The 12,135-nt window shown below is 33.9% G+C and overlaps 1 protein-coding gene across 1 annotated transcript in view; it reads left to right on the top strand.

Moving 5' to 3' along the window:
* The first annotated feature begins 4,001 nt into the window (after window positions 1-4,001).
* The window catches only part of LOC130240473 (procollagen C-endopeptidase enhancer 2-like), a 28,002-nt gene continuing 19,868 nt past the window's right edge, over window positions 4,002-12,135 (top strand). The window contains exons 1-3 of the mRNA XM_056472003.1: window positions 4,002-4,183; window positions 4,479-4,587; window positions 10,187-10,442. Coding sequence (XP_056327978.1) covers window positions 4,113-4,183; window positions 4,479-4,587; window positions 10,187-10,442 — 436 coding nt within the window. The 5' untranslated portion in view covers window positions 4,002-4,112. The remainder of the gene's footprint in view (window positions 4,184-4,478; window positions 4,588-10,186; window positions 10,443-12,135) is intronic.

Genomic DNA, 12,135 nt, shown 5'->3' with positions numbered 1-12,135 from the left:
TTGAAACTCGAGTCTCCCTTGAAAAAAAAGGGGGAGGGTTGCTTGAATTTGGATGAAATTGTTTACATGTAAATTGTTTACAGTGTAAGACATTCTGATATCCATTCCGAGACCACATCTGCTTAAAACTTAAAAACTGCTTAAAAAACACTGTAATGCGATCTCCTTTCAAAGCTGATTACCGTCCGTTTCCTGACGTCGCTTCGCCTTTGCATATAATACCTGTAGTGGAGTCATTAGATGCTAATTTACGCTTGAGTAAATATTACCAGGTCAGTGCGTTCCCCTGGGCCAGCAGTTTGCATTAATGAATTATATGTCACCCACTTGGCTGTACAGTCACATCTCGTTCCATTAAGCCTGATATTAATCCAGCGAATGGCTTGAGCCCAAATGGAAGCCCTTGTCTGTGGTGCCAGAGGCCGATTGGAAGGCGGTGCCAGGGCTTGGAGACAAGTACAATAAATAAAGCCATGTAAGTGCGCCGTAAAAATCACTTATCCACATTTTGCGGTGGGCCAAGTTATGCTAGAGGGCAATCAACAAACATTTGGTCAGCAGGAAATTGCTCAAATCTGTATGTAATATTCGGGGCGAAGAGAGAATTCCTCCCACATGTTGCTTCTCTGATAAGGGTTGTTGTCTTTCCGGGAAGGACACACTAGGATTCAATCTGCTCAGATTCAGAGAATCACAAATGAGATATTTTATATAGGTTTCACCAAGAGGGTGGAGAGATTTATTGTGAGGCAATTTCAGAATTGTCATCTGTAAAACCAATGCTTGCCTGATATATAGACTTTCAGAAGAGATTCCAACAACAATGCAAATTTTGTTATAGGATTAATCTACATAAAATGTAGATTTATTATGTGTTGATTGTCTCATTTGCTGGGACTTATCATTTTACAAGTCGTTTAAAGATGATACTAAAACTAAACACACACACACGCGCACACACACACACACGCACACACGCACACACACACACACACACACACACACACACACACACACACACACACACGCACACACACACACACAAAAACTCATCTTCTGAGTTACAAGGAACAACCTCGGAGCAATAAGTTTTCTTCTGGGAAAACTTTGGCTCACAAAATCTATAAACATAACAGCATTCTAGCTGTTTTGCATCTGGTTATGGAACATTGTGTTCGTGCTACTTTGTGTTTTCATTTTATCAGAGAATAGCAAAACAAACCCCTTTGACCGTCAGTGTAATATAGAGTATATAGAGAGAAGTCAGTGAAATATAGAGTACTAAGGTATGACTCTCTAAAGCAATAATTAAATGTGCAGTAGGTGTTTGTCTTTGTTTTGTTGTGCTGGTTGAAAGTTTCTACACATTCCAATAGTAATGATTAAAGTAAATGATCTAAATGTATTTATGTTGTTTTTTATATTCTGGGTAAGGCATAAGACTAAAAAAAATGTCCAATTAAAAATTGTCGGGCCGAAAGTAGCCCAAAACGTCTGTCAACAAATGTAGATTTGTACATCTGAGCACCCTGTTCACGCGAACAGATCTGCGATAAAAACAAATGCTGAGTCAAAACTTTTGAAAATCCTGAATCAACATTGGAGCTACTTTTGCATGCTAGAGGAAGGATGACACCATATCTGAAGTATTACTTTTAGACAGGTAATATTATGTTTTAAAACTATTTTGTCATGCAAAGCTTATGTAGATTTAGTTGTTTTATAAATGGGTTATTTGCACAGAAGTGTTGTTCAGCCACTCAAATCTTCTGAAGAAAGATCGATGTGTCAACAAATATTTGAAAATGTTTATTTCATAAGGTACTGTATCTTTTACAGCATCGATAATGTAGATTTTTATTTAGTTTAATAACAAAACATAAGTAAATAGCACTATTCCACCTAGTCTGAGGTCACAGAGCATAGAATCACCAAGAGGCGACGCTCTGTTGCTGTTTGGGAAACAGCGACTAGAGTCACGCGGTGGCCATTTTGGAATGAGAATATATTTACTTATTTATGTATTTGCATATTTATTTATTTATTGTTTTATTTATGCAGGGATTTATGGATTTATTTACTCATTAATTTATTTATTTGCATATTTATTTATTTATTGTTTTTTATGCAGGGATTTATGGATTTATTTACTGATTTATTTACTGATTTATTTTTTTATTTGCATATTTATGTATTGTTTTTTTATGCAAGGATTTATGGAATTATTTACTAATTTATTAATTTATTTGCACATTTATTTATTTATTGTTTTAATTATGGAGGGATTTATGGATTTATCTACTTATTTATTTATTGTTTTATTTTTGCAGGGATTTATTTAATTGTTTACCAATTTATTTATTTATTTGCATATTTATTTATTGTTTTATTTATGCAAGGATTTATGAATTTATTTACTCATTTATTTATTCATTGGCATATTTATTTAGTTATTGTTTTATTTATGCAGGGATTTATGGATTTATTTACTAATTATTTATTTATTTGCATATTTATTTATTTATTGTTTTATTTTTGCAGGGATTTATTTACTCGTTTACTCATTTATTTATTTATTTATTTATTTGCATATTTACTTATTGTTTTATTTATGCAAGGATTTATGGATGTATTTACTCATTTATTTATTCATTCTTTTATTTGTGTATTCGTTTATTGTTTTATTTATGCAGGGATTTATGGATTTATTTACTGATTTATTTATTTGCGTATTTATTTATTTATTCTTTTATTTATGCAGGGATTTATGGATTTATTTACTCATGTATTTATTTATTTGCATATTTATTTATTGATTTATCGTTTTGTTTATGCAGGGATTTATGGATTTATTTACTCATTTATTTGCATATTTATTTATTTATTGTTTTATTTATGTTGGGATTTATGGATTTATTTACTAATTTATTTATTTATTTGCATATTCATTTATGAATTAATTGTTTTTGCAGGTTTCCTCCTCCATAATTGAGCCAGTAAAAGTCGCAAATATTGTTGATTTACTTTTGACCCACCAGTGTGTTACCTTTATGCTTAAAAAAAGATGGGGTCAAAAGCAACAACGTGCAACGTTTCTTTAAAGTGAAATTATTTTTAAGCTGTTCTACACTTGTTTAAAATACCACCTGATATTGATATGATAGAGCACACTTACGAGTTAAAAATGGTACTTTTGTCCCTGCTCTCCCCTACTTACCTTCTCTTGTTCAAAAGCTTTTTGAGTTTCTGTCTTCTGTTGAACACAAAAAGATATTTCAAAAAATGCTAGTGGCTGCTTTTTTTTTTTTTCCTACAATGGAAGTTGATGGGTCCAATCAACCATTCATACTTTCGCATATCTATTCATTGTTGTTTTCAGGAGAAGAAAGAAACTCAAAAAAGTTTAAATCACGCTGTGTAAACGAAATAATTTTTATTTTGGGGTGAAACATCCCGAATTCATGATAATGACACTTTTTAATTTCTACTAATACTAACATGTAGCCAGTTTGAAGCTGTTTATCGGTCTAAAAATAAAACCAAACACCGATGGATGTTTTAAAATGTCAATGATTATGTAATGTAATGATATTAAAATACACTAGGGTAAAAGCAACAAGTTAGATAAAATCTTGTGCAAGGTAGACATCTAGTGGTCTTTCATCAGTGTGAGGTGAAGCGAGGTAAATCAACATTAAATACAATCGCTTCTAAATTACATGCACTTTAAAAGTACCTAAAAGTACGTTTTTAGTTCATATTGTAGATGTATATACAGAAATTAACCACATATTTCGCAGACACACAATTAATAACACACATATCACACAATACATTATATTTTCATAAACTAAACATAGCTAATCTGTTTTTTAGGCTCATATACAACAGAAAATTACACTCAACTACATTCATACTGTAATACTTTTACTGTGGATGTGAGCGAGTTGCCTTCACTTACGTGATTTAGGGAAACTGCTTCCTCCAGCTCCAGCAGAACAAACAGCACATTCATGAGCAGTCAGTCAGTCAGTCAGTCAACAGTTTAGTACCTCTGGAGAATTCACTTCTTTTTCTCTGAATGTCACATTTGTTCAAACGCGCCTCATACAATGAGGATTATAATCTGGAGCATCGTGAGCACCTTTCTGTTCAGCGTCATTTTTACGCAACGACGTCGAAGGTATGTGGAAATAAATAACTATGCCTGCATAAACCTAGTACACGTGGCTCTCGAAGTAGCTAATTAAATTTTAAACGTCACTTTTATGTAGGCTAGTGAAGAAGAATACATCGATATTCTGTTTGGTTGGTAACATTACAGCTAATTAACCTTATGTTTAAATGCGTATTAAGTACTTTCTGTCACTTCAGTAATACGTTGTTTATTAACTTTATGCTGTGACAAAGCTCATTTACTAACAAACATCTGTATAAAGTGTTGGAAAACTGAATTTTGTGCTTTACCCCTGTTGTAGACCAGTTTTCACATGTGGCGGGAACTTTACTGGAGACACAGGACTGATTGGAAGTCAGGGGTACCCCGGTGTTTATCCACCCAACAACAAATGTGTGTGGAGAATTACAGTAAGGACAGATGTGTGGGATATTTCTTTAAATGATTTAAAAAAACAGTAAAGATGTATTTCATAAATAATAATCTCACTGCCGCATGCTAGGCGGTTGCTAGGTACATGGTTATATGGTGGTTTGTTCCATTTTTGTTACAGAAAAGTAACAGCACATGCTTCACTATTATTAACCCTTTTTAGAAAGGATTTATTAGAAATATTTGTCAAAAATTATTTGTAAGCTAGTAACATTTATGAAAGTAATCTTTTCAATTTGGGGTGTTTTTTATGCTCCATTGGTACTAAGATAATTCATTGATTTGGTGTTCCTGAAACCAGAATTGCATTTTTTTAAAGAATCATACAAAAAGGGTGTAAATTTAGTATCAGTTCTTAAAAGTCATTTATAAATCTTTTTCCCACATTCTGTATTTCATACACTACTAGAGCGGTGGGTTCTAAAAACTATTCCTACAACATGACGAAATTGTGGGAAACTTGTAAACAAACAAACAAACAAACAAACAGTTTGCTGCCGTTATTTCTTAAAACAATACAATATTTTTTTTCTTGTCTAAAAAGTGCTTCTTGAATTAAGAATTTTAATGTTTTTTTTGCAGCATACTTTGGTTGTTAACCTTATGACCGATTCACACGGGGCTTCAGTGTCAATGCTTGATGAAGGCCATGCACAGCAAAATCCTCACAATGAAATTTACCCAGTTTAGCGAATATTTGGTCCCTTTCTAAATTGACTGAGGTTTACTTAACAGCAGAGTTAAAGTTAATGAGACAATGAAGGGATTAAGTAAGTGATGATTGAGCACTGATGATGAATACCTGCTGTTAATAAGCAGAAAAAGAGAAGAGAAACACAAAACTACAACTGACTTCAGTCATAGATTAAATAAACTGAAATAAAACACATCAAATCTCTCAAACTTTTAGCAGAGCATCATTAAGCAACTCCACAAACAGCAGCTTTACTTATTAACAACCTGTTTGGCCTTATTTCTGCCACACTCTACAAAATTCTATATAGTGATATCATTAAGAATTAACCAAGTAATTTTTTACAACAACAACAAAACAACAACACTTTTGGTGATTTAAGCTGTCACCACTGAGGAGAACAGTAGTTGCTTTACTTGGACTCTGACTCGATTTCCAATGTTAGTTTCTCTTTGTTTGCCAAATGGTGTGTTGTGGCAAATATTGTATAAAGAGCAATTGTGCTCTGGATAATTGATTCTGTGGTGATTTGGTCACTGGTCAAATCAGTAAAATTGATTTTGACTTATTAAGTTTAAATAATGTTTTATCACAAAAGGAGCACTGTATCAAGAACATGGAACTCAGCAATACTTTTATCAGATCATAAAACACATTGAACATCTGAAACACTGAAAACACATTGACATAAAGAATCAGCGGATGCTTCTCAACTATTGTGAGTTTTTTTTTCCTGCAGTGCATGCTGGGAACTTTGGATGAATGTTGTATAATTCTCTTAGCATACACTGCAGCAAAAAAAAATCTTTAACCACTGTTGAGATAAATACGCTGATTATTGATGTCTGCGTCTCTAAAATGATTCAGATGCTCAATGTGTTTTAAAAAATGTATAAAACCAGAGCTGAGGTCCATTCTCTTGAAAAACACAGAATTTTGTTGCTTATATGATAAACCATCATTTAAACATAATCTTTTATACAGTAACTCTTATCAGGAGTAAACATCAATACAGGATCAGTCAACCTGATCCTATTTGCTCTCTTTATACTCATAGCAAGCAAAGAAAAATCAACATTAGAAATCAAGTTGAAGAGCTCAAGTAAATCAACCACTTTTCTACTCACGATTGTGACATCAAGGGGGGAAAAAACATGTTTTCTTTTGTAAAATGTAAATAACTAAAACAGTTAATTCTCAATAAATCTCATATGGACTTTTGTGAACATCTGACAGAAATAAAGTCAAGCAGGTGAGCAATGAGCGAAGCTGCTGCTTCTCTTCTGTTTCTGATTATTAACAGCAGGTGTTCATCATCAGTGCTCAGTCATCACTTAATTAACCCCATCATTGCCTCGTTAACTTTAACTCTGCTGTTGAGTAAATTTTACTTAATTTAGAGAGGGACCAAATATTCTCTGATCTGAGTAAATTTTACTCTGAGGATTTTGCGGTGTGTCTGAACCAACACAATCTCACGGCAATTCGTAACTTTTTGATTTAGTGGCTAATTCGTACGATCTAATTCGTACAATTTAGTACGATTTGCTCATCCCCCAATGATGGTTGGGTTTAGGGGCGGGGTTAGGTGCCACGCCTCCTTTTTAAAAATTGCACAATTTCGTACGACTGAACTCGTACGAATTTGTACGAATTAGCCACTAAACTGACAAAATTTAAAATACTTACATTTTCTCGTGAGATCAGGCTGGTCTGAACTTGGGGCTGACGCGATCATCATAGCAGCGTCAAGCTATGAATTTAGTCCGCAATTGGCTATCGTCTGAGCTGGAGTATTTGCACTAAACGATCTGATTCAGTGCTTCCCACAGGTTTGAAATATACGGTGGATTGAAACACACCTTTTACCCACAGCACATAAATGGTCAACTACATGTGGCAAACAAAAAAAAAATAGTGTGATTTTTAATAATATTTTTATTTTTTATGACACTGTTATACACCTTTTCTTTTCAATGCATTAAAATGATTTGAAAAAGGCTTTTGAAATAAAATAAATCCACTATTTCTCTTACTTTTATGATATTTAGAAGCCGTGTGCACCCACTGACAAGCTTCTTTCTCTCTCTCTCTCTCTCTCTCTCTCTCTCTCTAAAGTGGCTTTATGGGCATGACATTTACAGTATTGCCAAAGCATTTTAGATATGTATAAAGTATGTAATATATTAACATCATTAAATTAATAAAATACAGCAAATGAGGAATAAATAACTGAAAAAGTGTATTTTTATTGTTAAAATTATAGTAATTGCTAGAATAAAAAGTGTAGATTATTTAAATAAGGCAAATTAGTTGTATAGCAGTTTCTAATGGTGTACAAATGTTTTGCAGCCAGTATTATTTGTTCCCTCTGAGTATAGTAAAGTTTATCTGAGTCGTTTATTAAATGAATAATCATTTAATGCTTCTCTCGTGGCTGTGCGCACGCAGTGAGCTGTGAAAGGGTAATGCAAAAATGCAAAAATGGATAGGGGTTACACAAATAACGGCAACTTATATATTTAACTTTAGCGAAAGCAAAAAATGCATTCCGGACATTGTCGGATGTATCGTGGATGCATGGTCGGATGTATCGTGGAGCAAAAGGCGTGACTCTGTGGGTCTGTAGAGTACGTGAGATTGTCTGTGTGAGTGTTGATGGTTCTCGCACACACACAATGAGAAGTTGAAAACGTGCAGAGCGAGAGAACATTTTCCGCTGGTTAATCGATCACGAATGATTTGAACGGATACAAAAAAAGTGTAAAAGGATTATAATATTAGTATTATTCACTTGTCACCACCAAATATAATTTGGCGGCCGTTAATATACCTGGGCGGCCTGCCCAAGTAAAGTCTATGTGTGGGAAGCACTGTGATTGGCTGAAGCGTCCATTGGCGCTTGAAAAGTTGAGAAATTCCCAACATCTACAGCGAGCAACGCCACTGAATCGGCACAGATGTATCTACAATTCAGTTTGACAACACTTGACATCACCCATTCAAAGTGAATAGGAAGCGTTGACACTGAAGCCCCGTGTAAATGGAGCTTTAGCTGTAACCTTGCTGCCACTATACGTTTTAGTTTACATCACTTTTTTTTTGCAATTAAATCCTAATCTAACAATGACAAGCTATATTGTTAAAAACTTTTAAGTTTTAACTAAATTTTTACCACAGTTTTATTCATTTTAGGAGGAGTAACAGATTAAACACATTTACTGTCATCCTACAACCTGTGGTTTTTAAACCATAATATTGTAGTCTAAACACAATGCAATCATGACAAACTAGATATAATCTAAAAGCTTAAATACCTGGTGATTAATTTTTGATAGATATTACTCAACATTTATGTATTAATTTGCAACAAGGACACTCAGAGCCATAAAGCATTACTTCACTTTGTTTTCATGATTTTAGACATAGGCGGAGGGTGAACAAACTCCAGGGTAAGGCTAATATATGCGCTGCCCTTTAATGCATTTAAAAAGATTTGTGACCGACCAAGAAGAGGTTTTAACAAAAGCAGCGCCTATCAACAAACGTCTATTATATTCAACACGCGCATTAAATTATTTTATTAAACTCACCCACTGATCTACACTACCAGTCAGAAGTTTGGGGTCAGTTTATTTATTTTTTGTTATTATTACTTTTATTTAAAAATCTAATTAAAATTATTTTGTTCAACATTTATTAAATATTAAAAAAATATTAAATACTTATTTATTTTAATATTTATTTATTACTTACTGTATGCAGTTCCAAATGAAATTATTACTTCTTGTTGCTTTTATTACTATTACCAGTAATAACTTTATAACTCTTAATAAGAGAGATTTCTGAAGGATCGTGTGACTCTGAAGACAGAAGTAATAAAGCTGAAAATTCATCATCGCGGACGCAACCCTCACTATTCTGCCACCCTAGGCGGCCGCCTAGGTTGCCTCTGCACGCGCCGGCCCTGAAAATATGAAATCATTCTCTTTCACGAGGCCAATCGAAAACCGAACTTAGCAATAAATATTTGACCTTTGAACAATAAAATTCCAAACGATTGCCTAAACAAGATAACTACACTATAGGCTAGACTATGTTACAATGAAACTACCAATTTAATGCTGAAAACAAATTAAACCAGAATAATATATAATACCTCTTTCGTAATACTCATTTGTCGTTTTATTACTTATGTCCTTGACCAGCAAAACAAAATAGTTGGCTGGCCAGCACTATTGGTTTGGTTATCAGAGCTGCTGCGAACTCCAGTAATAAACAGCACTCATCAGTGCAACTTGCGGGGTTGGATAGTTTTATTTTTGTTCGGAGGGGGACTTTAAATTATATTCATATTACGCCTTACACCTGTTACATGTTTCCAATGCATTTTTTCTTTGCTGCTATCTCCGTGGTCTCTGGCCAGCCTTTCACAGCCTTACACATGCTCCGCCTATGATTTTAAGTGTTTTTTTAGAGGCTAAATTTAAATCAAATACCATCAAACTACTTTATAATTTTATGTCTACTTCAAAAATATTGTCAGTAGTATGAAAATAGTTCATATTCCTTAAATTATAGGGGGCACCCTTGTAAAGTCCAATAAAACTGGATTTCATTTGGTGGTCATGTTTGGTACTGCGGCTAAACAAAATCTTCCACAAAGATTATTTTTTTGAGATACGGATTAAGAAACAAATTACAGATTTATAAAGATCTCAAGAGAAAAAGTTAATTCATATAATTTGTACAGTTTAGAAAAAAGCATAAGAATGCAACATTGAATGGGATTTCAAATATCTGCCACCAATTTATGTAATTCAAGTAATTAAAAAAGCTCTGGATTTGAGATTGCGTTGACTCTTCTGAATCACCATTTTCAGGTCCCTCAGGGGAGGCTCGTGTCCCTCTTGTTCCGAGTTCTGGATCTTGAGAGTGATAGTCTCTGCAGATACGACTTTGTTGATGTATACGATGGCCACATCAACGCGCAGCGTCTCGGCCGCTTCTGTGGTACCGCCAAACCCCGAGCACTGGTCACCAATGGAAACAAGATGCAAGTGGTCATGGTGTCGGACGCCAACACAGCTGGGAGTGGTTTCCTTGCTGCATACTCAGCGATCCGCCCAAATGAAAGAGGTAACAAGACTACCAAATGACTACCAGCCAAATATAGAACGCAGCCCTTCCCTGTTACTTAAAATCAGCTTGACTGTGATTTACTGTTCACGTTAGGTCATCTGAATCCTTTGAAAAATAGGATATGCAGGCTGTTTACTACACATTTCGACTATTTCAAACCTCTATGAACTCTGTGCATATTTGGAACACATATTAAAGGGATAGTTCACCCAGAAATTACAATTTTGTAATCATTTACTCAACTTCACTTGTTCAAAACCTATTTGAGTTTCTATCTTCTGTTGGACACAAAAACAAGATATTTGGAAAGATTCTAGCTGCTGGGAGTTTCATGGTATTTCTTCCTCACTATGGAAGTCCTAGCAACAGCATTCTTCAAATTATTTCCTTTTGTGTGTTTAACAGAAGAAAGAAACTCATAAAGAATTTTAACTAAATGGGGAGAGTAAATTATGCGGAATTTAGATTTTTGGGTGAATTAACTCTACGTTTTATTAGATTAAATCAGAGAGCTCTCTTTAGATTGTTTTCAATCACGTGCTTCTGGTGATGCACGGAATCCAGATGGAGGGCAGAAAGTAAAAAACTGAATGGGAGACATGGAGGAAAGTCCGTATTTTTGTGATCTATACCATATTTCAAGGGAGATATAAATAACCACATATATTGGGCATTATCCTATATCATGAAGAGGGTTTTCTTTAGTAGTTTTCTACTAAACTAAAATATATTTGCCTGTCATTGACGCGGTAGATACTGTATAAGCTTTTACGTTACATGAAATTAAATACTATAGTGTTTGGAAGCATACTATAGTTAGTTACTTGAATTAAACCGTTGTAGTAATTATATTCTTGCTGTGGTACAACACAACTTTAGTAATGAACAAATTATTCAATAGGCTTCAGTTTTCTACGCTATAATTATACACCATCACAATACATCACAGTTTAAGCTAACATTATTTATTACAGTTTATCAGTTTACTATACTGTGGTGTTCTGTAGCATTTATTAACAGAGTTGTGCACATAATACACTTTAATATGTGGTTCAAAAACATGTTTATTATAAATTACTATAGTTTTTTCCTATGCCGATATCTTCCAAACATCACGAAATAACAGATAAGCATACAAAAGCGTGGATGCATATCTACATTACTATTTATTTATTTTTGTTAGAGGGAAAAGTGCTCCACAATAATAACCGTCTGGTTTTGTCACAAGGGTTGCATTTCTTTTTTGTTCGGTCGATGAACTTACCATCAACAAACATTCATTGCTGCTACGCATCTCGTTGTTCATGTTACAGTTGTTTATTTGCTGATACACCAGTAAAGACTTGGATTATTGCAAAACAAGATGGATATTTCATTACAGCGATTATATGGCATGGTACGTTATTTATATTCTCCTGAATATTGTATGTGTGGTAGTGTTTGTATCTGATTTTTATAGAACACATTAACATATTTATACACATAGCTAGGCCTGACTATAATCTTTATTGTTGCTGTCAAATGAATTATCACGTTCAAAACAGTTTGTAGGCCTACACATTGAATAAATGTTTATTACATGCCACCTTTTCTTCCGTTTTTCAGCCAGTTTCTTGAACTTTCGACCCCTTTATGAGCAAAAAGTCTATAAAAGCCGTTCGGCATTTCTTATATTTGCTGATTTAAACAA

Source organism: Danio aesculapii, chromosome 2 (assembly GCF_903798145.1).
Source record: "Danio aesculapii chromosome 2, fDanAes4.1, whole genome shotgun sequence".
Taxonomy (NCBI): Eukaryota; Metazoa; Chordata; class Actinopteri; order Cypriniformes; family Danionidae; genus Danio; species Danio aesculapii.
Note: the sequence above shows the minus strand (reverse complement) of the source record. Positions and strands in the feature narration are given on the sequence as shown.